Source organism: Heteronotia binoei, chromosome 12, assembly GCF_032191835.1.
Source record: "Heteronotia binoei isolate CCM8104 ecotype False Entrance Well chromosome 12, APGP_CSIRO_Hbin_v1, whole genome shotgun sequence".
In the NCBI taxonomy this organism is placed as follows: Eukaryota; Metazoa; Chordata; class Lepidosauria; order Squamata; family Gekkonidae; genus Heteronotia; species Heteronotia binoei.
This window is the reverse complement of record NC_083234.1, coordinates 37,966,307-37,993,880: the sequence shown is the minus strand read 5'-3', so window position 1 is coordinate 37,993,880 and position 27,574 is coordinate 37,966,307. Positions and strand designations below refer to the sequence as shown.

Genomic DNA, 27,574 nt, shown 5'->3' with positions numbered 1-27,574 from the left:
TGCAGCAGAACACCCCCTCAGACACACACAGCATGCTGCAGTTACCAAACACATAGGAGATCTCCAACTGACTCTTTTTCACTTGACCTCCAAGTTTAGTGATGATTGGATTATGAAGTCTGAGTTATGAATACTCCTGCCCTGAAGGTGCCTCCAGAAAAATGCTTTCTAGGGAAATGACAGGTGGAGGTTCAGGACCGTATAGAATGGATCCTCTGCCAGCTAGAAACACTTAACTGACCACAGATCTCTGGCTGACTCTTTTCTATCTGTCCAGCAAGTATGATGAGGATTGGATTTATGCAGGTGTCGTTTTGTAGAAAAAAAAGGTGCAAGAGCTCAGTAGCATACAGGATCTATGTGCATCAGGGAAAGAACTCCCCACTGCATGCAGACCCTGTCTGGAGGTTCAGGAGCTGTGCTCCTATGAGCGCCTGCTGAATTCAAGCCCTGGATTTATGGGATCTGAGTTATACCACCCCCCCCCAGAAGGTACCTCATTCTCCATGGTTTCCAATGGTCTAAGTTTCTCCATATTTTCCCATGCACTAAGGTCAAACCAGAGAATCTCTCATTAGAAACTGAAGGTGGAGAGCATTTTTGCAAGCTCCACAGAACCAGTGCCACTGTGGCACTGCAAATCCAACAGGACTAAGGCCAACCCAGGAAAGCGCTTTTGGGGAAAATGTCGGGCACAGGTTCAAAAGTATGGACCCCCTCCAAGTTACACACACCAAACACACAGAAAACCTCACCTTACCACCTGATCCCCGTGGCGCAGAGTGGTAAAGCTGCAGTACTGCAGTCAGAGCCCTCTGCTCACAACCTGAGTTCGATTCCAGCAGGAGCTGGTTCAGGTAGCCAGCTCCAGGTTGACTCAGCCTTCCATCCTTCCGAGGTCAGTAAAATGAGTACCCAGCTTGCTGGGGTGAAAGTGTAGATGACTGGGGAAGGCAATGTCAAACCACCCCATAAAAAGTCTGCTGTGAAAATGCTGTGAAAGCAACATCACCCCAGAGTTGAAAATGACTGGTGCTTGCACCTTTTTACCACCTGATCCTCTACAATCTCTCCAAGTTGGGGGTGGATTACATTTCTGGGGTTATGGATCCCACAAAAGGCCTCCCTAGTGCACTCTCTGGAAAAGATAGCTACCGTTACAGGAGTCTATGGATTGGCTCAGGAACAAGCCAATGACAAGAAACTTACAAGCAAATTTGACCTCCTCTGTCAGACATTGAAAGCAAGGCAAGCATCCTGACTATTCTTGCAGCCCCCCTCCCCCAGTCTCCAAAAGCATGTTCTGAAGGACAGAAACATCCCCAGAGTTTCAACAGAGGCTCCTCAAAGTTACCCCATGACAGCTTGGTGGGCACCCGAGCCTTACCAGATCAGTGGAAATCAGGATTTTCAACTTAAAGTGATTAGCAATGTTAGCCAGGACAGAAAAGCAGATATCAAACTGGAAATCAGCATTTCCATTTAAAGTGATCATGAGGTAGTTGTTGTGCTATGAGGCAGATGTCGTTTCATGAAGGTGTTGGGAGAGGGAGCACAACCCTGCCCAACATAGGCAGTCAAGTGTCAAGGGTGCAACCCATACACCACATACTGGATCACCAAGAGAGGAGGATGAATGGGGGGGTCATGCAAGGGAACAACAGGAGGCTTGGATCTTACCATGTAAGGTCCAGAGAGGGGTAGTCCATCAAGGGGAGGCTGACCTTGAGGAAGGTCAATTCATTCATCCTGGTAGGGTTCGAATGGTGGGGGCTGAGAATGTCTCCTAGGTGGGAGAATACCTGCTTGCTTTGGACACTGGTGGGAAGGCAGAAGCTCTGCATTTTAGAGAGCCTTTTAGCATGAGCAGAGCATTTTAGCATGAGCAGAGACACAGATGGTTCAGAGCCATGAGTCCACCTAACACCAAAATCCCAGCGGGGGAGAGGAGTTCCACTCATGAGGAAATGTGCTCTGCCACTCCACTTTTAACAAATTATTTCCCTCTTTGTGTAACTGTGAACAGCTGAGACAAGAGAGGATGCGGAGCTGAACTGAGCATTTATTCTCATCCCATAGATTCCATTTTAATCCCATAGAGCAGAATGAGAACTGTTAAGCGCCTGTTAAATGCCTGTTAAGCACCTGTTAAACCTTGGAAGCCCTGGCCTTCCTTATCCTATTGGTGTTTCCATGGCTGGATAATTCCAAGCCCCTCCCCCACACACCTGTTGTTTTGGAGTTTTGTAAACAGTTTGACTGAATGGAGATGGTTGTTCTGGAAATGTATCCCCAAACCACCACAAACAGCACCAAAGTTCATGAAATGTTTGAACATTTCCTTCCACAAACATTGCTTCACAAACCATGAACCAACCTCAATTTGTGGCAAACTTTAGTTCATGAGTTGCATTATTAATCAGCCAATCCTGTCTCCATGATAAGCTTTCCTGCATGGTACATCGTTTTTCAAATTCTTGGGCTTTTCTCTTTTCATTTTGAAATATGCACTTGATGTTCCTTAGGTGTACACCTCACAAAAAAAAAAGAGAGAGAGACACTTTCTAGGTAAAAATTCTGGTGCTTTAAAGGCAGAGATTAATTGCCCAGCACAGGTCTCTGCTCTTCTTTCTTGACTATTATTTTCCTTTACAAGCTGTACTGCTTGCCTACATCAGTCTTTCTGTCTGTCATCACTTCCTCAGCGTATTCCTTGCTTCCTCAATCCTTATGAAATGACTTTCCCCCACTAAATATGATTCTTGAAAGCAAAATAATTAATGCAAAGTAAACACATATAAAGCTAGGCATATAATTTTGATAATTTGTCAAGGCATATAATTTAGACTCCTTGCTGCAGAATAAGGGCACCATTTCAAATTTCAGTCAGGGAGGGGGTAAATTTCTCAACAGGGTTTAAAAGCTCCCTCTTGGATATATTCAAGATTAAATTCCAAAAGAGAAGTGCATTTTAATAGCGTTTCTTATTGTAACTTTTTATAGCTCAAAGAAGGAGAGCTGCATTACCAGCACAAATCAATCATTCCCACTTCTTTTTTAGACAAAGTGATTTGTTCCTTGACTTTCACACATACTTTGTACACAGGCGCATTTAGTTGCTTATAACAGTAATCAACACAGTGTGTAGAACCAACAAGTAGGCCGGAAGTATCCTTGGAAAGAAAAATTCAACCTGCCAGTTATGTGGGTGATCTGATATCCTGGCATTTGCATTAGGGGATTCCAATTTTTATTCAGGCCATTTAAATTGGACAGCAGGGGTTGTTAATCCTCCCCTCACATGCCAGTTTCCTGGTAAAAACTGACTCTCAGAGACTGAGCTCCTACAAGCTAAAGCCTATTCAAATCATTTTGTAACCCAAAGCGAGATATACTAATTGCCTCCTCCACGATTCTTATAGTCAGGTAAGAGCCAGCAGGGATTTAAGTTCTGGTGGCCTAGATCCTGAGAGTGGTGTCCCTCACCTATAATGCTGCAAATGTCTGGGGACAAAAACTGAGCCCCACTCTCCTCATTGTGCCTCCCTGAGTAGTTTGAATTCGTTGCTGGAGAACTGGCTCTGCTGTTATCCCACAGTAAGGAAAAAGATATAGACCTGCACCCTTCCCCGAATCTTGGTCTGCTCAGACTCCTCTCCTTCCTAAAAGTGTTTGAAGACCTTGTGACAGGGATAAGAAAGACCAAGGTTGCCCAGACCGCCTATAAAAACAGTGAGCAGAGGAAGAGAACTTTTAGTCTTCTACCTCCTACACCTCTGTCTGCCATTGCTGGGCTACATGTTGGCTGGAATGAGCAGCTGGGTGTGACATGGTAGCTTCTGTTCTAGTGTTGGTCCATTAAAGTCTGTATTGTCTACTCAGATTAGTAGTGACTTGGGTGAGGTCTTTCACATCACCTACTACCTGTTCCTTTGAACTGGGGATGTTGGGTATTGAACCTAGAAACATCTCCAAAACAGATGATCTACCACTAAGCCAGCTCTACCACTGAGCCAATGGGGTGCAGTGGTTAAGCATGGTGGACTCTAATCTGGAGAAGTTGGTTTGATTCCCCACTCCTTCACATGAAGCCTAGGCTCAGTCCAATTTCCAGTTCCAAAACCTTTAATGGCATAGCGACAACTTCAAACCTAGGTTCAGTCATTGTTCTCTCAGAACTCTCTCAGTCCCACCTATTTCACAAAATGGCTGTTTTGAGGAAAGAAAGGGAAGGAGATTGTGAACTGCTTTGAGACTCCTCAGGGCTCAAAGTGAGATATAAGAACCAACAAATCTTATCTTCCACTCTCATTCATTGGATGACAAGCAGTGCAAGGACAGCTCTATTCTGCTGTGATTGTTAGTAGTAATGGGCATGGACCTACAAATTCTGGCTCAGTTTGGGGTTGGGGATGGCTCTGAGAAAGGGGGGAGGGGGAAATCACCTAAGAAGGTTAAATGACTGCAAGCCATTTAACCTGTCCATTTTGCTTCCCCCATTTTGAAGTGGGGGGAGGAAAAAAACTGACTGGTTTAATAGCTCACAGCCATTTAAACCTAACAGCTGATGGATGGACCTGCCCCACTGTTAGGTTTAAATGGCTGGCAGTCATTTGGATGGTCCATTTTGCCTCCTCCCCTTGGAAGTGGGGGGGAAGTGAAGGCAAACAGATTTGCTCATCCACTGTTAGGCTGAAATGCCTGGCAGCCATTTTAGTGGTCCTTTTTGTCCCCCCCCCAGAAGTGGGGGGAAGCAAAATGGATCACTGAAATGGGTTGTTGCCTTTTCAGCCTAACCATAGGGTAGGTGACTGGCAGCCATTTCACTGATCTATTTCACTTCCCTCACTTTAAAGCGGGGGAAAGAAAACCCACTGCTGAAATGGGTGCAGGCCTACCCACTCAGCTGTTAAGTTTAAATAGCCTGAACAGCCAAACCAAACCAGGCAAAAGTCTGGTAAATGTTCAATGAAGACTCCCTAAATATTGGCTTGGGTGCTCTGAACTGGGTCAAATTTGTGCGAAATGTTGGTTTGTGAACCAGTTCATGCCCACTCCTAATTGTCACTATTTTCTGTGGAAGAATTCAGACCATTTCCCGTTGAAACCAATGGGACCTCAAAGTCTTTAATTTTTACTGCGCCAAATCCAACATCTGACTTCTTCAACTAAGTTAACATTTTTGACTAGGTTTGCATACTGGTTCAGATAGGCATCTTTCTGAGTTTGTAGGTTATGTTGCCTGTCAGCATAGTGTGACACAAGATCCCTCCCACATGCATCTAGTTCTGTGAAAACAATTAACTGATTAATTTTGAGATGTGATCCTTACCAGGAATGACTGGCTTCAGTGCTCAGGAATAAACAGCCATCAGCAAAAATGGTCCATTGACTGCTTGTGTGGGTGACAGGAGCTTCAAGTCTGCAGGCTTGATGCAGACTCCAGCCTCCCCAGAGCTGCCCATGAAGATCAGTTTGATTGAATGGCTCATCTATGCAACACAAGCCACAGCATTCAAAATATTTAAGGGATTATTCTGTCAAATTAAGTCTTGAATTTAAAAGATTCTTCAGTTAAATTAAATGGAACTTGTGCATCTGTCTTTCCATATGATAGAGAGCCAGTTTGGTGTAGTGGTTAAGTGTGTGGACTCTTATCTGGGAGAAACAGGTTTGATTCCCCACTCCTCCACTTGCACCTGCTGGAATGGCCTTGGGTCAGCCATAGCTTTCGTAGGAGTTGTCCTGAAAGGGTAGCTGCTGTAAGAGCTCTCTCATCCCCACCTACCTCACAAGGTGTCTGTTGTGGTGGGAGGAGGTTAAGGAAATTGTGACCGCTCTGAAATTTAGAGTATAGGGCATGATATAAATCCAATATCATCATGGACAACCTGCCAGTCAACCACCCACATAACCTTTGTTTAAATCTGTCTGTCTGTCCATCTGTCCATCCATCCAAGTTGGTTAAGAATGAGGACAGTGGTTTGCCCAAGGTCACCCATAGAATGTTCTGGATGAATGGAGATTTGAACCTGGGTTTGTTAAGTCCTAATCCAGTCTTCTACCATAATGGATCCTCCCCTGGTTGTAGTGGTAACTGTCTCTGATAAACGCAGAACAAGAGCCTGGATCTCGTAAATATTCTATTTGTCAGGCTGACATCTTCTAAATTGTCCTGATTGTCTACGATGTTCACTCACCTGCTTCTACTGTCAAGTCATACCTGTTTCATATCCTCTTCTGAATTCTTTTCAATGAATCAATGAATCAACTTCCTTCTTAAAAAGGAAACATCCAGAAGACAAGACAACCTGGTTTCTTTCAGGGATTTTTGGCGTTTGAACCAAGATCTTAGTGGCCCAGCACTGGAATGGAGTTTAGTAAACTGTCACAATTTTTTTGTTCAGGCTTGGGAATGCATTTCAGTAACACAGGAATATACAGCATTGGATTTTGACCTCTATGGGACAGGTCTGATAGAAATACTGTCTCAGTGCCTTTATGAGTATAGTTTGAATCCTTTAAAGGTTTGGCTTTTGCCACAAAACTCACCTGTTTGATTTACAAACCCTGAATCTTGACTCTGCTAAGTCATCCACACAACCAGGGCTGGTTTCAGGTTTTGGAAGGTTCTTAGCAAGATGTTATCTATTGGGTCTCATCATCCTCCAGACCTAGCTGTGACACAAATGGAGAAGGCAGATGAGCAAATGCTGCTCCTACTCTCCATTGCTTTTGGTTCAGCCACTGCTTCAGCTAGGTGTAGCAGCCACTCTTGTTTTACCTGCCCTTTTAATTTTGGTGATGGCTTCCGCTGCTGCTGTTCCTAGTAGTCTCTGCTTGCTTGGGCGCATGAGTGAACAGAGGCCAGAGGCACAAATGCATGTGGCTGCCTTATAACGAGCCAGACCTTTGGTCTATCAAGATCAGTCTCTATTCAAACTGGTGGGGTTTCAGGTAGATATCTTTCACATCTACTCCTACCTGATCCTTTTAGCTGAAGATATTGAGGCTTGAAACTGGGGCCTTCTGCATCATCATCATCATCATCATCATCATCATCATCATCATCATCATAATAGCTTTTATTTCTATCCCGCCCTCCCCACCTAGGCGGCTCAGGGCGGCTAACAACAGCTCATACGTTAACATAAATAATAAAACTTTAGATTTAACAATTAAAATTAAACATATAAAAACCAGTTAGTTAAATTAAAAATGCATAATTTAAGTTACACTATATGTATATATATATCTGGCAGCAATAAGACTGTTCTGCTGCTGGTTCTGCCAGTTTAGATAATATTATAGATGGCGGTTCTTTGTACCAGGCAACTCAGCAGTCGATGTCATTATAGGCTTGTCTAAAAAGAGCGGTCTTGCAGGCCCTGCGGAACTGGTCAAGGTTCCGCAGGGCCCGCACTTCCTCCGGAAGTTGGTTCCACAGTGCAGGTGCCACAACTGAAAAGGCCCGTGCTCTGGTGTTTTGGAGTTTGACCTCTCTCGGTCCAGGGGTGGTCACTTTGTTTTTACCTATTGACCTCAGTGCCCTCTGGTGTTCATATGGGGAGAGACGGTCCCTTAGGTAGGCTGGTCCTCGGCCATATAGGGCTTTAAAGGTGATAACCAACACTTTGTACTGGACTCGGTAGGTAATTGGCAGCCAGTGCAGTCCGCGCAGCCCCGGCCGTATGTGCTCCCATTTCGAGAGCCCCAATAGTAGCCTGGCCGATGCGTTCTGCACCAGCTGCAGCTTCCGGGTCCGGCACAGAGGTAGCCCCAAGTAGAGGGCATTACAGTAGTCCAATCTTGAGGTGACCGTTGAATGGATCACTGTTGCGAGGTCGCGGCATTCCAGGAAGGGGGCCAACTGCCTTGCCCGCTTCAGATGGAAGAATGCTGACTTGGCAGTGGCTGCTATCTGGGCCTCCATTGATAATGAAGGCTCCAGTAAAACACCCAGACTTTTTACCTGGCACGCTGGTTCCAATGGTGCGCCGTCGAAAGTTGGGAGAGCTATTTCCCCTCCCAGGGTGCCGCGACCCACACAAAGGACCTCTGTCTTCGCTGGGTTCAGTTTCAACCCACTCAACCTGAGCCACGTCGCTACAGCCTGCAAGGCCCGATCCAGGTTCCCTGGGGCGGAGCCAGGCCAGCCATCCATTAGTAGATAGAGCTGGGTGTCATCTGCATATTGATGGCAGCCCAGCCCAAACCTCCGGACAATCTGGGCAAGGGGGCGCATATAAATGTTAAACAGCATTGGGGAGAGAACTGCTCCCTGAGGCACCCCACAGTCAAGTGTGTGCCTCTGGGATCATTCACCCCCAATGGCCACCCTTTGTCCCCGATCGGAGAGGAAGGAGGAAAGCCATTGCAAGGCCAACCCCTCAACCCCTATGTCGGCGAGGCGGCGCTTTAGCAACTGGTGGTCGACTGTGTCAAATGCCGCCGACAGGTCTAATAACATCAGTACCGCAGCGCCGCCCCGATCCAGATGCCGCTGGAGGTCATCCACCAAGGCGACCAGCACTATCTCCGTCCCATGGCCCGGTCGGAACCCAGACTGGCACGGGTCAAGAACGGAAGCGTCATCTAGGAATCTCTGTAGCTGCAACGCCACTGCCCTCTCAATGATTTTACCTAAAAATGGTAAATTAGACACCGGACGGTAATTCGCCAATTCGGCCGGGTCTGCTGTACATTTTTTTAAGAGAGGGCGAACCAACGCCTCTTTCAAAGGCGTTGGGAAAAGCCCCTCTGCGAGGGATCTATTTATGATGTCCCGTAAAGGACATCTGAGCTCCCTCTGGCAAGATTTAATCAGCCAAGAGGGGCACGGATCCAAATCACATGTTGTTGGGCGAGCAGCGGAGAGGATCCCATCGACTTTCTCCAGGTTGAGCGGATCGAAGCGGTCCAGTACCAAACCCAAAGACAGGCACGGAGCCTCAATTTCACTCACTGTTTCCAAGGTGGTAGGCAGGTCTTGGCAGAGCAATGAGATTTTATCCGCAAAGTATTTCGCAAATGCCTCACAGCCGATCTCCAATTCTCTAATGTTTGGTTTGCCTTGTGGCAATGTTATAAGATCCCCAATTATTCTAAACAATTGTGCTGGGCGCGAATTTGCGGATGCAATCTTGGTTGCAAAGTAGTTTTTCTTTGCATAATGTGCAAATGCTCGGCTACTAAACCACAGCCCCTCCAAGTGTTGGCCAGACCTGCCTAATCTCTAACTACCTGAGCAAAGGAGGGAGAAAGACAAGGGGAGGGCGTAAATGGATCTAATCCTTCCAGGCAGCCCCAGTTCCACTCCCAAGAGAGCAAGCTGCTGTGACTGTTACCACAGAGTAATTGGCCCTTCTGGGGTTTCAGAGAAAGACAACTGTCCTAGGGCATCACAAATTTGAGAGCCCCGGATATATTGGTTCGTATCGCCTAAACATTGTGGGTAGCACCCATCCAATCTTTAATCTTTGTCCTTCAGGGCAGTGGTGTACAGTCTCAAACAGGAAGGCTGTGAAGTTGTCTGGTGGATTGGTTAGGTGAATTTATCTAACCTTATCTCTTTTTTTTGAGAAAGTTACTGCCTTGCTGGATCAAGGAAATGCTATAGACATAATTTATCTTGATTTCAGTAAGGCTTTTTGATAAAGTTCCACATAATATTCTTGTTGACAAGTTGGTAAAATGCGGTTTGGATCCTACTGCTGTTTGGTGGATCTGTAACTGGTTGACAGATTGCACCCCAAGAATGCTTGTGAATGGTTTTTCATCTTCTTGGGGAGGAGTAATGAGTGGAATGCTTCAAGGATCCATCCTGGAACCTGTTTTGTTTAATAACTTTATAAATAATTTGGATGACGAAATAGAAGGAATGTTTATTAAATTTGCAGATGATACTACGTTGGAAGGGGTAGCAAACACAGTAGAAGACAGAGTCAGGATACAGGATGATCTTGACAGGCTGGAAAACAGGGCTAAAGCTAAATGAATTTTAGTCGGAATAAATGTAAAGTTCTGCATTTAAGTAGGGAAAATCAAATTAATAATTATAGGATGGTGGAAACTTGTCTTGGTTGTAGTATATGCGAAAAGGATCTAGGGGTCCATATACTGAACATGAGGCAGTAGCAAAAAAGCAAATTCAATTTTGGGTTGTATCAAGTATAGGTCACATGAAGAGATGGTATCACTTTACTTTGCTCTGGTTAGACCTCACCTAGAGTATTATGTTCATTTTTGGGCACCACAATTTAAGAAGGATATAGATAATTTGGAGCATGTCCAGAGGAGGGCAACAATGATGGTGAGGGGTTTGAAGACCAAGTCCTATGAGGAAAGGCTGAAGGAGCTGAGTATGTTTAGCTTGGAGAGGAGATAACTGAGAGGTGATATGATCACCATTTTCAAGTACTTGAAGGGCTGTCATATAGAGGATGGTGAGTTGTTTTCTGTTGTCCCAGAAGGTTGGACGAGAACCAACGGGTTGAAATTAAATCAGTAGTATTTATGGCTAAGCATTAGGAAGAACTTCCTGACAATTACAGTGGTCCCTCAGTGGAACAGGCTTCCTTGGGAGGTGGTGGGCTCTCCTTCTTTGGTGGTTTTTAAAGAGAGGTTAGATGGCCATCCGACAGAAATGCTGATTCTGTGAACTTAGGCAGATCATGAGAAGGAGGACAGGAAGGGTTGCATCACTGCATAGTTCTCATGGCCCTTTCTTACATGCCCAGGGAATGCTGTTCACCACTTTGGGGGCAGGCAGCATTTTTTTTCCAGGTGACTTTGGCCAGGGAACCTGGAAGGGGGTTTTGTTTTTGCCATTTCCTGGTGATGGAGCAGGGGTCACTGTGGGTGTAGGGGGAAGGTATTTGTGATTTTCCTGCATAGTGCAGGGTGTCGAACTAGGTATCCCTGGAGGTCCCTTCCAACTCTGTGATCTACTAACCTTTATATTTTTTATGTTCATATTCCATGTATTTAAATACTCTTATGTTATCCATGGAAGCATTTGGAGGAGGATAGAAGAAGCATTTGGAGGAAGGTAGAAGAAGACTAGGACTGTGTTTTGCCCCAAGCCTCACATTAAATCTCTATGCCCCTGGATAATCTCCAACCTACTGTGTTCCATGGTAGATTGATAGTGCACTTCTCAGCTAGGTTTCTAAGTCCATTGAGGTCAAGAGACTTAGGCTGGAGTAAGTCTGCCTTGTACGGCACAGTTAGGCAGGTATTTTGCTTCAGTTTTCACTCATGACAATGGGATTTGAACATGTCAAGGGTACCCATGGATCTTACAACATCACCATATTTTTAATGTGGGCTAAAATCCTATCTGGCACAAGAGTCTGTTGATTGTAGAGTTCATTGTAGAAAGCATCTAGAGAAATTATTCAGTCATTAGTTTAGTTGCGTTGTAGCATCCTAGCCACAAAATAATAGGTTTATTTCCCCCACCACTTTTTTGTCCTTTTATTGATAAAAACTACACAAAAGCTAACTGATCAGAATAATTAATTAAAAATAAATCAAACAATGTTACACATCGTCCTTTGTTTGTTTGTTTGTTTTAAAAATCACACTAGCCATCAAATTTTTCAAGATCTTCTTTCAACCCATCCTAACAATTTTCACCCTATTGAGTACATTATGGATATTACCATACCCCAAAACTCCTCCCCATTCCTCATTTAGCATTGCTGCACATTTCAATGGTGAGCTCTTAATTTTTCAATTATCTCTTTCTCCCTTTCTCTTTTTGCTGTTTTTTTAAGAATCCCAACAAAATTGTAGTGTCAACAATGAAGCACAATGAAGATACCCCAAAACTCCTCCCCATTCCTCATTTAGCATTGCTGCACATTTCAATGGTGAACTCTTAATTTATCAATTATTTCTCTCTCCCTCTCTCTCTTTTTGCTGTTTTTTTAAGATTCCCAACAAAATTGTAGTGTCAACAATGAAGCACAATGAAGATAGGAAAAAACCAAAGGATTCCCCACCCCATAAATGTACAGCATGGATCTTAAATGTACATGCACCCAAGGTTTGTCTGTTTCACCTCTTTGTTCTTTCACATGAATTGCCAATGTCCTTTTGGTTCAACTTAAGCCTTTAACACCATGTTTGGAGTCTGAAATTATAGTACTGTTTGCCCACCCTCATAAGAAAAAAAAAAAGATATCTTGGCCTGTTTTGTTCCAAAAGAAAAAGAAAAAAAAAAGGAGGGGAAACCATTAAAGAAATCCTTTAAGAGTGCCAAACACTTAAAGAAATAATGCCTTGTACTCCATTTTATGTCTGCCCCCACCCCCTTATTTGTACCTGTGGTTCTCCTTCCAAGGAACCGTGCAGTGTAGAAAAATCAAATATACAAACAAAACTTTTAATCCATCCCTTTATGTTGCTAGAGTGAAATCTAACGTTTGTAATAAGAACTTGACAATCTTTCTTTGATATTTACACCAAGAAGTTTGTTCAACAGTTTAAAGCCAAAGGAAATCCTGAAGTTCTCCGATTTCATACTGCAAGCTGACTCTACTGAATTTTCGCAGTCCTCCTCAAGTAACTGGTTGTTTTGTTTGCCTTTCTGTTGTTTGCATGGAAATGTTTGTCAACTGGAAATGGCAAACTTCAGTGTTCCATTCTTCTCTTGAATCAAAGGTTCCCCCCTCCCTGGAATAAAAGAACCCTCCCTCCCCTTCTGAACGCTCAGGAAAGCAATTCCATCAGTTTGGTATTCTCTCAATGTAAATAGTTGGAGCAGCAGAACGTGCAATTGTAGCAATGAAGCTATGATCTCGACTGAGCTCCATGTTGGTGGTTTCAGCCTGGTCCCGGGAAATGGTGTCATATCCCTTATTTACATGGAGTGGTTTATGGGCCTGGCAGTATCCAATCACCGGTTGGTCATAGCTATAATAGGGTAAAGTTTTCATATGGTGAGGGACCTAGAGAAAAGAAAGAGAAGATTGAAGTCAACATGATGACAGAAGAGGAGGCACATAACTTTACAGCATTATCTTTAAATGGCAAACTGTGTCAAAACTAATGCTCCAGTCCAGTATCTGTTAGGCATATTTGCATGTACGTTGCCACCAATGCTCACTCTAAACTGTGGTGTCTTGTGAGCATAAATTCTACTCTGTGAGCTACTAGCATTAAAGTTGGGGGCCAGCAATTAGTTTGCTCTGAGGCCATCCTTCCTGAGCTCAGACAAAAATGTGTGGGCCAGAGGCTAAACAACTGTAAAATGGCTCACACTAACTTAGCTTAGAGAGAACACTGGTTGTCACATAAAAAGGAATATGGAGCTCTTAAATGCATGTTCATCAACGGATAACCGTGCACATCAAGCAGCAAGGAACATGTGAACAAGCCATCCAAATTTATTTGTATAGCCTTGACTACTGGCATCGGAGACTCAAATGACACATTACCAGTGGTTTTGTGGCTCATTCCTTGCTGTGTTGTGTGTATGTGTGTGCTGTATCAGAATATAAGCTTGTGTGTTGTCAGAGACCCTTTCAGCAAGAGACAGAAATTCTGAAAACATGTCTTCAGACTCTAGAATGAACTTCCTTTTGCATGTGCCAAAGGGCAAGAGCCAAAGGGAACTTGGCCCTCCTGGACTTGCATTCTGTGGTGTTCACTTAGCCCAGTGGAGTCAGGATCAGCCAAGGATGTCATCAGCCTACCCTTGGTTTGTTCTGTTTATTTAGATAGTATTTTTGTCTATTTCAATAGCATGTTTATTCAAACTGTATTTGGGGATTTTAGTAAACTGCTTCAAGTTCCAATTAGGGTAAAAAGCAAGGTTAAAATATTCCTAATACATATTACCAAGGGCAGCCTGGGTAGCCTACCAACAGGAAAGTAAAGAATGAAAGGCTGTTTGATTCTTTTAGTTGCTTTTAGACTCAGGACTACACAAACACACACACACATCCCAATGACCTTTAGAGGAAGAATATGTGGGGAAAGAGCAGGGAAGGATAAATCCCATATCTTTAGTCCAAAAAAAGTATCTTGAGGAAGGTGGGTTTGAGCATGAAAAGTGAAAAGGTTAAGATGTCTCTCTCCACATGCCTTCCATTCAGCAAATTCACAGCCTACACAGTCTGTTTTAGATTAAAAGAAAACTGCCAAGGAAACCATCATGGGACTAACTGTTAGAGCCTCAGTTCACAGACATAGAAATGATTCAGATGCATGCAACATGTTACTGACAGCGCCATTCTTAACTGAGCAATACTCCTCTAAGTCTGGTGAAGTCAGTGGATTAGAAGACTATAATCAGTTTAGAATTGCATCATGGATATCCTTTTCTGTTGTCACTGCAGGCTATTGTACAAAGAACATATTAGTTCAATACACAGGCCCCTGGTTTTGTAGGAGGCTGGTTTCTCCACATTATGACATGTCTAATTGTAGCTTGAGCTTTATCAGCTGCAGAAAGGGGACTGAAAACATTGGTAGGTGCTACTATGGAGGTTAAACATGACAAAGGGGAAAATAAGTGGAAATTCACACACATACTATCAACAAATACACTATCTTGGAAGACGCAGGTATTCAGCACAAAGAAAATAAATTGAAACATTTGTTCATGTCAAGCATCAACACTAAACAATTGCTATGGCACTAAATATAAATCCAGCATGTAAATGTATAGAAGCCAATTACATTTTATAGCAGAGAGCCATTCATAATCCTTATTCAAATTCTGCCTGTCAAACAGAATATTAATGAAATCCAATTCTGTCGCTCTTTCTTCTCGCTCTCCTTTGAATTTTCATTTTGTTTTGATGCAATATAGTTATCCTAATATCAAGGACAATCTAAAGAGCTTAATTTATTTCTTCACACTCATTTGCCCCAATTTATTTTATGATATTCAGATTTCTCATCCTTTCTGTTTTGACCAGAAAATTCCCATTTTGATTTAACTTCTCCATGGGGCAAATAAAATCTGTGATTCTTTATTACCATACCATAGTCCTGCAATTCTTGATGTTCTGGGTTTTTACACCTAAATCACCTGATATACATTCATCTGATATATAGGTATACACGTCAGGTAACTGCAAAGACTTTCTGGTGGCTGTCTCACTTTCTCCTTCCCCACTACAACCTCTTTCCCTTTCCTAAGATTCCCAATAGCCTCTCCTCTTTTTTGTGTGTTTCCTCCTCTCCTTTCTGCCTACCATCCAACCTACATTTATTGCCCCTCCCCCATCTTCAGCTTTCCTTCCTCTTGCAGCCTCAAATGCCAAATGTCCTTCCTCAAATGCCAAAACATCCCCAGAAAAAGACCCCCCCATCTTTTATGAACAGAAACCAAGCCTGTGGAATGCTAGCCAAACTTGCTCTCTAGCAACAATGACTGAGGTCATCTCTTTATTAAACTAACCAGTATTCCTTTTATCAATTTTAACCACCACATGTGTTTATTTTGAATTTTTCTGCAAACCTGAGGTATTTCTTTCCAACTTTTCAAAAAATATGTTGTATCCATTCATTTTTACCACACATTTACCCACAGTGGGTAGCAAAGCATCTTACACCATACTCTTCTTCTCTTTTTATCCTCGCAACCCCATGTGGTAGGTTAGACTGAAAGTATGTGAGTTATTTGCCTGTGGCAAATCTTGGAACGTTTAGGATGTCCCCCAAGGTTCCTCAGCATGATCATCCAGCTACATGAAGACCAGCGAGGCCAAGTCAGACACTGCAACGACCTCTCGGAGCCCTTCCCAATAGGCACAGGTGTAAAGCAAGGCTGCGTTCTCGTGCCAACTCTCTTTACGATCTTCTTTAGCATGATGCTTCAAAGAGCTGCAGTAGATCTAGATGATGACGATGGTGTCTACATCCGCTATCGCACTGATGGCAGCCTGTTCAACCTGAGGCGACTAAAGGCTCACTCCAAGACAATGGAAAAACTCATCCGAGAGCTACTATTTGCTGATGATGCTGCACTCGTCTCCCACTCGGTATCAGCTCTGCAGCATATGACGTCCTGCTTTGCAGAGGCTGCCAAGCTATTCGGCCTAGAAGTTAGTCTGAAGAAGACAGAAGTTCTCCACCTGCCTGCACCCCAGGAAGATTATCACCCTCCCTGCATCACTGTGGGTGAATCAGTTCTGAAGACAGTCCAGCAGTTCAGCTACCTGGGGTGCATCATCTCCTCAGATGCCAAGATCGACAAGGAGATTGACAACAGGCTGGCAAAGGCAAACCGTGCATTTGGCCGACTGCACAAAAGAGTGTGGAGCAACAAGCATCTGAAAAAAGGCACAAAGATCAATGTTTACAAAGCGGTTGTGATGACAACCCTCATCTACGGCTCCGAATCGTGGGTTTTATACCGTCATCACCTGCAACTCCTTAAGCGCTTTCATCAGCGCTGCCTTCGCACCATCCTCAACATCCACTGGAGTGACTTTGTGACCAACACTGAAGTCCTCAAGAGGGCGGAGGTTACAAGCATCGAGGCACTGCTGTTGAAGACGCAGCTGCGCTGGGCAGGGCATATTTCTAGGATGGAAAACCACCGCCTTCCCAAGATTGCTCTGTATGGCGAACTTTCCACCGGCCATCGAAATAGAGGGGCACCAAAGAAGAGGTACAAGGACTCCTTGAAGAAATCCCTTGGCACCTGTCGCATCAACCATCACCAGTGGTCTGACCTAGCCTCAGATCGCAAAGCATGGAGGCACACCATCCACCAGGCTGTCTCTTCCTTTGAGAACGCACGCATAGCTGGTCTTGAGGACAAAAGGAGATTGAGGAAGAATCGCACTGCTACAGCACCAACCCCAAATCAGACTTTTCCCTGCAGCCACTGTGGCCGGATCTGCCTGTCCCGCATTGGTCTTGTCAGCCACCAGCGAGCCTGCAGCAGACGTGGACTACTGCACCCTTCTTAAATCTTCGTTCGCGAAGTCAAGCCGAGAGAGAGATGTGAGTTATATCACCTAGTGAAAGGCAATATCACTTAGTGAGCTTCCATGACAGAGTGATAATTTGAACCTGGGTCTCCCAGAACCTCCTCCGAATCTTTGATCAACTATACCACACTGGCTTTTATAGGGTGACAACTGTTGGACAGCAACAAGCAGCCCAGCCTAGATGAATCATGCAAGTCCTGTGGTATAAGTCATCCAGTGGTTGCTGCCAAAACTGGCCTTAATAAGTGCTCCCTCAAAGTCCCCCTCTCCCTGCCTTTTGCTGACAGAAACCAAGCATAGAATACTGTGGTTGCCAAGCAAAAAGCACTGAGGAGTTCTGTTTCTTAAACCTGCAGACAGTCTTTGCATCATTTGGGTATTTTTAACCTCCCCCAATGTATCTTTGGTTTAGATTTGACAGCTATTCTGGGTTTTATGGGACTTGCATTTCCAGAAAACCACAAGAGACAGAGGCTGTGATATGGAGGGGAATTGGTTTAGAGACTGAGGGGAAAAGCTGGATGGATTGAACCCATCACAATAAATGGTCTGTCTTTCTCCCCATTATCTATGCATATATGTATCTATTTGTCTATCTTTCCTATATCTTTCTCTTTGTCTTCTGCACCATTGTGAAGAATCACAGACTTTCATGGTGGCTGGCATTCTGCTTGAACCTTTTTCATTTTACCTGACAGCTGAATGGCACAAATATGAAAGTCAGTACTTTTAACAGACACTGATGGGACTGCCATGATCACTTCAGTGCTCCCATGAAGTAAAGTAAAATATTTCCTTTGAAGCAGAAGGACCCACATCACATTACACCCAGCCTTGATCCCAGGGTGTTAAAATACCACTTTACAATACCATAAAAGCCAGCAATGGGTTGTGTTGTGTTTAGTTTGGAGATTGAGGCCCTGTGTTTTACAGTAATAATGTACAGGACATTAACCAGATGGGGCCCAGTGCACATCATGGCTTTGTTTCTTGCCTCCAAACAGGAGTTAAAAGCTTCTGAATCACAACATTATCTCTAAATGGCCTTGAAATGCCATTGCCTTGTCAACTATATTTTCTGTAGTTTTCCAAACTGTCCCCTTAGCTCCATTTTGATTTTTTTGTTTGCTTCTCTTCTCAAGATTGTTCTTTTGTAGCAAAAGAGAAAAAGTAGATCAAAACAAGAATTATAAGTTCCATGGATTTTTCCACACTGGGAAATAAACAGTGATAGCCACTGAAACACTAGCTTTGGAGGTTTAGGCTTATAGGGAAGTATACTTTGACCACCAGATTTCAGCGTGTGCACCGTGGTGTAGCTTAAGGGCTAGGTGAGGTACTATATGTTTAAATCTTATCCACCCCTGACTTTTATTTACAGATCCTTCACTCAGTCTAGTAAAAGAGAATAGGTTTCCCTGGTTGCAGAAACAGGGAAAAATCCTAGAACATTACCATCAGTGATACCCCCCCCCCCCCTTTTCTTCCAGTTCTCAAAGCACTGAAGTGGGGAGCTGGGGTTTCTCCTGCCACGGGTGGGCAAATGACAAACCTAATCCTTGACCTGATTCAGTAGCGTTCTTGTTTTATTCAAAGCAACCATCAAAATGGCTGTCCTCTCTTACCCACCCAGTTTTTATTCCTCTACCTTTGGCAGCCCAGCCCACTGAGGACCAGACAAACACACACACACACACACAAAGATATTTGCTTGGAATAAAAATGCTGTTGCTATTCTCCAGTGGTTTTGCTGCTGTTGTTGTTGTTGTTCAACTCCCTGGGCCCTCAGAGTCGACCAAATGTTGGTGAGGTGACTCCATTTGAGCAGTTTAATCAATGCAAATACTGACAAAGGGTGTATTTAGTGAAACATCGCCCCCAGAGTCGAAAACGACTGGTGTTTGCACAGGGGACTACCTTTACCTTTTTTATTTTATTTATTTTTCATATTTATATTCCGCCCTTCCTGCCAAAGCAGGCTCAGGGTGGCTAACAACATTGTAATATCAACAATAAAACAGTAAGAACAATCACAATAATAATCAGTTAAAAATTAAAACAGTTTACAATTTAAAATTATTAATACAATTTTAAAACAACAGTTTTGGTGCTAAATTCCATGCCATACATTCAGTGGTGTTGGGCATCTATGTACTTTGGTTGAAGGCCATTCGAAATAATGTTGTTTTGCAGGCCTTGCGGAACTGGGCAAGGTCCCGCAAGGTTCTAACATCATCTGGGAGTTGGTTCCACCAGTGGGGGGCTGCAATAGAGAAGGCTCTTTCTCTAGTAGCCTTCAATCTCGCCTCCCTTGGCCCGGGAATTACTAATAGGTTTTGTGATCCAGATCTAAGTACCCTCTGGGGAATATATGGGGAGAGACAGTCCCTAAGGTAGGCAGGTTCTCGGCCATATAGGGCTTTAAAGGTAATAACCAGCACCTTATAGCGAATCCGGAATACTATTGGCAGCCAGTGCCATCTCCGCAGCCCCGGCTGTATATGGTCCCGAATAGGGAGACCCAATAGCACCCTCGCTGCTGCATTCTGCACCAGCTGCAGCTTCTGGATTTGGGACATGGGCAGCCCCATGTAGATGGGGCTACATTACAGTAGTCTAGTCTCGAGGTGACTGTTGCATGAATCACTGTTGCTAAGTCACTATGCTCTAGGAAGGGAGCCAACTGTTGTGCTTGCCTAAGGTGGAAAAAGCCGGATCTCGCTGTGGCTGCTATCTGGGCCTCCATAGCCAATGTGGGCTCCAGTAGCACCCCCAAGCTCTTGACTTTGGGCGCCGATATCAGTGGCGCCCCATCAAAGGCTGGTAGAGGGATTTCCCTTCCCAGGCCACTGCGGCTCAGACAAAGGACTTCTGTCTTCATTGGATTCAGCTTCAGACGACTCAACCTGAGCCACCCCGCCATGGCTTGTAGCACCAGGGCCAGATTTTCTGGGGTGGAGGCAGGCCGGCCATCCATCAACAGATAGAGCTGGGTGTCATCAGCGTACTGATGGCAACCCAGTCCAAATCTCCGGACAATCTAGGCAAGGGGGCGCATATAGATATTAAACAGCATCGGGGAGAGCACCGCCCCCTGAGGCACCCCACAATTAAGCGGATGCCTCTGGGACGATTGTCCCCCAATCGCCACCCTTTGTCCCTGACCACAAAGAAAAGAAGAAAGCCATTGCAAGGCCAACCCCTGAATCCCCGCGTCGGCGAGGCAGTGAACCAGCAACCAGTGGTCGACCATGTCAAATGCCGCTGATAGGTCCAACAACAACAGTAGTGCTGACCCACCTCGATCCAGTTGTCACTGGAGATCATCCACTAAGGCGACCAGCACTGTCTCTGTCCCATGCCCCGGGCAAAAGCCGGACTGGTGTAGGTCTAGAACGGAAGCGTCTTCCAGAAAACTCTGCAACTGTAGCATTACTACCTTCTCGATAATTTTACCCAAAAAAGGGTAAATATGAGACCAGCTGATAGTGTGCCAATTCGGCCAGATCTAGTGTTGGTTTTTTCAAGAGGGGATGTACTATCGCCTCTTTGAGAGGCTCTGGAAAAAGCCCATGCGAGAGGGACCTATTTATAATATCCTGTACAGGATATTGGAACTCCATCCGGCATGCTTTAATCAGCCAGGATGGGCAAGGGTCCAAATCACATGTTGTTGGGCGTACAGTTGCGAGGATTCTGTCAACTTCCTCCAAGCTGAGTGTTGTAAAACTGTCTAGAGCTGATCCCAAAAACAGGCATGGAGCCTCGAGTTCACTTACTGTTTCAATTGTGGCAGGGAGGTCACGGCGGAGCAATGAGGCTTTATCCACGAAAAATGTTGCAAAGGTCTCACAGCCTATCTCCAATTCCCTATGATTTGGTCTGCCTTGTGGCAGAGTTGTAAGAGTTCAAATAATACTAAATAATTGTGCTGGGCATGAATTCGCGGATGCAATCTTGACCGCAAAGTAAACTTTCTTTGTGGCTTTGACTGCCATCTCATAGGATCTCATATACTCTCTATAAGATGTTCTGGTTGCTTCATCGTGAGTTCACTGCCATTGCCTCTCCAGTCGTCTGAGCCTCCGTTTCATCAATCACAAATCCGTGTTGTACCACGGTGCCATCTTTGAGCGGGGGCGCAGAGGGCACCGAGGAGTGATCTCATCAATGGCCATGGTGAGTCAATTTTGCTATAGCTCAACCATGTCATCAAACGAGTCACCAGGGGCCAGGGATCCCAGAGTTCCCTCTGGAACCGTATTGGGTCCATTAGGTTCCTTGGGTGAGCTAAAATACACTCGTCGCCTAAATGTGTTTGTGGTGGTACATCCATATGGGCCTTCAGGTCATAGTAGTCTGACCATGAAACTGCATCAGCAGTAATTCGGGTCACTGTAACCCCTGATGCAAAGATCAAATCCAGCATGTGCCCGGACTGATGTGTGGGTGTAGCTACAAATTGAGAGAGTCCTAGCGTAGCCATGGATGACACTAGGTCCATCGCCTGATTGGAGTCCGTGTCATCGGCATGGACGTTGAAATCACCCAGGATTAAAAGCCTTGGGTGTTCCAATGCCCAGCCTGTTGCGACCTCCATCAGGGACAATAAGGCGCTGGCTGGTGCGTTAGGCGATTGGTACACCAGCCAGATCGCCAAACCCTCTCCTACATCCCACTTCAGACCCACACATTCAGTGTCATCAATCTCTGGCGTTGGCAGAGCCCGGATGGAGTAAGCTTCTTGTATGAATAGTGCCACTCCTCCCCCCTTCTAGTCCGTGACTGGTGAAAGACTGAGTATCCTGAGGCGGCTACTTGGGAGAGGGCTACCGTCTCCCCATCAAGTACCCAGGTCTCAGTCACGCATGCCAGGTCCATATCCTGTTCACACAGGAAGTCTCGAAGAATTGAGGTCTTATTATTTATGGACCTGGCATTGCATAGCATAGTGACAGAGGCGAGTAATTCAGTCGGTCACAGACTGGGATGGGATATAGACTAAAAGGGGGCCGAGCACCCACATGTCTCCGTCGCCTTTTGTTACATTTATGTCTGTTCCCACCATCATATCTTCCCCTCCCCAGGAGTACTGGAATCCCCAGGCCGGTCATCCCACCCCACTGGTCTCCACAGTCACTTCAAACCAATGTAGGATGCCCTGTAATGATCCTGTATTCCAGTTCTGCCTCTGTCAACACTGCCCTTGCTAACTAGGAGCCCCCCCCCATCACTCTATCAACCCTGCCAATTTAACCTCCCCTAAATGGCTGATTAATTCTAAAACCCTTAATCTAGTCCCTTGATCAGTTAGTCCACCTGAACTCAGAGGGGTGGTCTAATATATGTTTTTTGCTGCTCAGAGCTTACTGACTGCTACACTTGCCTCTCTGCTACTGGAAGACCTCCAATTTGTTCATCCTTCTTGAAATCCTGTCATTGCAATAAACTTGGCAGCATGCAACTCTGCATATGCAGGACTGGTTTATTCCCTCAGTGCTGCTAATATCAAGCACATGGAATTTTTTATCCCTCTGGTGGCACTTGACAAACTAAGAGGATGACACTTCATCTGGAAACCTTTGAAATGTCTGCTGTCTTCTCCTTTCCCTATCATTTCAGGGATGTGAAAGAACTCTACCTGCGACCACAGAGAGCTACTGTCAGTCAGAATACATGGCACTAACCTTGATAGACCTATGGTTTGACTCAGTCTAAGACAGCTTCATGTGCTCACTTTAGACATGACATCTGATGTTAATTTATCTTACTGAGAACTACAGGGCCTTTTCTTGTCAGAGTGCAAGGTTCTTTTTTAGCCTTCCAAAGATGCTTCTCCACCAAATGCAATGCCAATTTGTTTCACAGGAACAGGGGGTTTTTTGGAGCTGTGGTCTTTGTGCTATTTTCCCAGATAGATATTAAGTCTAATTTCAGGAAATGGTCTTGCTCTTACAGACTATTACTTACAGAAGTAACAATCAATAGACCTATTACAGAGGAGTGAGGAGTTCTAAGTACTGCAGTTTTCAAGGAACATTCTGTAAACAGTCAGTGTTGCAGGAAGGGAACAGCTGCAGGATGCACTTAGACCATACATATATCAGCACAATTCCCCTGACATTAGCTCTCATGAAAGAACGGAATCATTGTTTAAATGGTTGAATCATTGAATTGCTAGAAAACAGTGGGCAGAACTCTTGGTCCTCAGGACTTTGCTTCTCTTAAAAAGTTTCCTGTAAATCATGCCCAAATTATTTTATCCTTGTCCAGATTCTTTGGCTTTACGACCCTTGCACGCAGTTCTGACAGGGTTGCCAGCACTGCTTTGGCAAATGATAACAGATTTTAAGGGTGGTGCCTGGGGAGGACAATATTGGGGAAGATGTGGTGTCAGTTCAAAAAGAAGAAGATAGTGATATTGGATTTATACCCTGCCCTTTACTCTGAATCTCAGAGCCTCAAAGCGGCTTACAATCTGCTTTATCTTCTTCCCCCACGACAGACACCCTGTGAAGTAGGTGGGACTGAAAGAGCTCTCACAGAAGCTGCCCTTTCAAGGACAGCTCTCTGAGAGCCATGGCTGACCCAAGGCCACTCCAGCAGCTGCAAGTGGAGGAATGAGGAATCAAACCTGGTTCTCCCAGATAAGAGTTTGCGCACTTTACCATTACACCAAACTGGTCTCAAACTGGTTCTAGGCAACACTCTAGGAATTTTCCCTACTCTCTATGGGGAAGACCAAAAGGATATGGGGAAATTCTAGAGCATTGCTACGGAGGCAATTTTTCAGTCATTTCCCCCCCTCCTATTTGTCAAGGGAGAGGACTACAGAGATCAGTGCCCATAGAGGAGCCTTGGAAGGTGGACTGTATGGCATCACATCCTCACTGAGTTCCTTCCATCCCCTAAATTATGCCTTCTCTAGCTACCACCCCCAATGCTTCTCCACCAAATGCAGTGCCAATTTGTCTTGCAGGAACAGGGGGGGTGGGGTTTGGAGCTGTGGTCTTCATGCTATTTTCCCAGATAGATAATAAGTCTAATTTCAGGAAATGGTCTCAAGCCACAGTTGGCAATCCTACCAGCCTGGAAACCAGAAGGAGAAGGGGAGGGATGGTGGCATGGGGAAGCAGCCATAAGTGTTGATATGATGTCACTTTTTTAGGGGGGGGGGCTGAAAACTCAGAATCACTGGAAACTCTTTGGTTTTACTATAGGGTTTCTGGAGATTTGTCAGAGGCATGACATCACGTCTGCTTTTCCTCTCAAAAGTGATATGATATTATTGTCTTGGCAGGCATCTTTAAAAACAAACAAACAAAACTTCCCACTGCTGCTCCAAGAGGCAGGGGATCCTCTGCCCTACCAGGGGACTGGCAACTCTAAGCCCTACATACAAAATAACATTCCTATGAAGATGATAATCCATAGACATTCAAACACACATAGACAAGTGCTTGGAATCTGGATTTTACATGGTAGGAGGAAACCGCTTATTTTTCCATTTATGTCCTTAAGGCACCCCACCCCCCTCTGGAAATAGGGCAGAACCACTGAATGTGGAATGCAGCTACAGCATTACTTTTTAACAGGCCTAGGCTTAGACCTGGCACTGATGTGGATGAATAAAACAATCATGTTCCTTCTATTTATAGGGTAGTGATAATGGGAACACAGATATGTACCACAGCACAAACTTCTAAATCCAAATTTCTATGTTATCCTGAAATAGGAGTCTTTGATTGTAGAGGCTCTGTCATCACTGGCTCAGCAGATGCTGAAAATACAGTTCTGCTTGTAGTTTTCAGAGCAGGTTCCAAAGTATGTTTCAGAAAACTCTGATTCAATGAGCTGATCTGCAGTGGCAGATTAGTTTCCCTGAAAGACGTCTTCCTCACCACTTCTGACCTTCCCCTGAAATTTGCACCTGCTGGGGCTAGCTAAAATGCAACAGCCTTCTAATTGCATTGCAATTTGGTTGCTTCCCATGGGTCTAAGTCAACTGAGGCTACAGTAATCAAGAGACTTACGGGGGCTAAATGACTCCCTGTGGAATCTCATTGGAAGGGACTAAGCAGCTAAATAATTCAGCCTAGTGCTGTAGTACTGGATCATCTATTTCCATCCACTCTGTTCAGTCTAAACCACAGTTTAATCACAGAAAGGTTTACTGCACCAGTAGCTTAAGATGATATAGGGTCACTTTTTCCCCAACATTGCAGTGGCATTTCCTGTGATTACACCAGTGTTCTCAGCAGTGAATACCATTGAACTGTGAATGGAAGGGATGAATTCCTAAGCATTTAGTGGACAGATTCTTGAGATGTACAGCAGATCACAGCTTCTCAATGCTCGTCCATTATGCAATGACAAGCAAGCATCTGCCAGTCCACTGGGAGAAATATAAATACAGCCATGACATACCTGATTGCTGTGTGCTATCTGATAGATGTCCACTGCAGGTAGGAGTGCTTAATACATAAAAGTTACTGTTTCATTATTCTTGTCATTTTCTTTGTTGCTAACCAATTATGATTTTATGTTTTTTTCTTATTATTATTGATTTTAAATCTATGTAAATATTATAAAAATAAATATTGATTCAAAATTTTCAATTACATGGTATTTATCACCATATAGTGTTTTAGTGGTGAGGGAATACTTCCATGTTTGATCTGAAATTCCTCTCCTTGTTACAAGAATCCTTGCTGACCACTCAAAAATGTTCAACAGATATTTCTGAGTGTTCAGTGAAAGACCTGGCAATGCACATATGTATTCATGTGTGCACAGACAGGTGTCTGCCCCCTACTCAGCCACAAGTTTAGAGAGTGAAAGTAACCTTCCACTGAAAATAGGGAGGAATTCAGTCTCAGTCAAAGTACACCTGCTTGGCATCCAGGTTCAATCTAGGTCATCTCCAGTTAAAACAAGGTTACTCCGAGCTGCAGTAGGAGAAAAAAAAATGCCAGTGTTGCACATGAGGAAAAACTGGAAGTGATAACATATACATCTGGGAATCACCAGGAGCTCTATGGTTTCTGGCAGTTCCTAGAGTGACATGACATTATGCCTGGTTTTTCATGGAAGTGACATAATGCACAAACATCACTGCACAACCCCTATGCTAATCTCCCCTGGTTTCCAGACACAGCCGAGCAACCCTGAGTTTTACATAAACCTGGTAGGAGTGGACATGAAATTCTGTACCTGAGATCCTGGAAAGCTGCTGTTAGAGCAGACAACACTGACCTAGAAACCAAAGTCTGACTCAGTACAAGGCAGCTTCATGTGTTCATTGCTTTTAAACAGACAATAGGCCCATATAAACTACTCTTCGCAGTCTTCTCCACTACAACTTCCTGCCAGAGTTGATGAGAACTGTAGTTCTCCTGGTCACCCAAACTGAGTCAGAAGTCAGAAGGTTAGATATACTATAATACTGGAAGCCCCAATATACCTAAACAATCCAGTGAATTCTGAGCATGCAGCAACAACAGCTGCCAGCTTTTCCTCCTATATGATGATGTATGCTGCCAGTAACTGAAACAAGACTCATTTTAATTTATGAATGAATCAGCAATTTCATTATATGCAGTGCTGACTTTAGAGAAACAAATACAATGGACAAGATAACATTGGGAGAGGGGGTGTTTGATATAAAAAGAATCCTTTTAAATTCCTGAGTTCACTCACCAAGTTGTGCCACCGCCGTGGTGTGGACCGGCTTGGAGAAGGCATTTAAGGAGACCTTTTAAAATGCCTTTTCCAAGCTGGTCCATGCTGTCATGGCAGCAGCACAAGTTGGTGAGTGAATTCAGGCATTTAAAGAGAACATGGTATTTTAAAACACCTTTTCCCCTCCATTGAAAACAATGGAGGATGGGGGTACCTTTTTTCGGGGGAATACAGAATTGAGCCCCCTGGTCCAGTCTTGGGGGGGGGGGGTTTGAGAAAAGACACCAGAATCTCTGCTGCAAATCTGATGCCTCTACCTCAAAAAACAGTCCCCAAAGAGCCCCGAATACCCCCAGATTGATTCTCCATTATACTCTATGGGGACAGTTCCCTTAGGGTATAATGGAGTCGAATAAATTCAAATTTACTGATACTGGGATTTAGAAATATCAAAAAATACCAATATTTTTCAGATCCAATAGACCAAAATCTGATAGGAAAAACAAACAAACTAATTTTTTCCTGTACACCCCTAACATGGATCTTTAATCAGATTATTGAGGACTGTAGAGTCACTAATATTGGTACATACTTTTACAGTTTTCTAAAAAACTATATACTCACAACTGGTATTGGCAATATCCCATTGACTATAGGGATTGTTTATTTGATGTGGTGGTATGGATGTGTTTTCCCATGTCTTTGGGAAAGACTGACAATAGAGCCACATTTTTGACAGAAATGAACAATTAAGTAAATTATGATGTTGATCCAAAATATTTGTTGTAGACTATTATAGACTGTCAATGAAGTGTTGCAGATCATTGATTAAGTCAATAAATGTGGTGCCATCATTTCCTTGAAGCAAACTTTGTCTTTATTAACTAAGGAGCTTATTGCATTAGTAGCACTTCACATACTCAGTGAGGGTTTTG

General features: G+C 44.2%; 1 protein-coding gene across 2 annotated transcripts in view; it reads right to left on the bottom strand.

The window, feature by feature from the left end:
* Positions 1–11,449: 11,449 nt before the first annotated feature.
* The window catches only part of LRRTM4 (leucine rich repeat transmembrane neuronal 4), a 659,418-nt gene continuing 643,293 nt past the window's right edge, over positions 11,450–27,574 (bottom strand). The window contains exon 4 of one of the 2 annotated variants that reach the window (XM_060250985.1): positions 11,450–12,956. In XM_060250985.1, coding sequence (XP_060106968.1) covers positions 12,735–12,956 — 222 coding nt within the window. In that variant the 3' untranslated portion in view covers positions 11,450–12,734. The remainder of the gene's footprint in view (positions 12,957–27,574) is intronic. The other variant, XR_009556043.1, reaches the window with a different exon arrangement.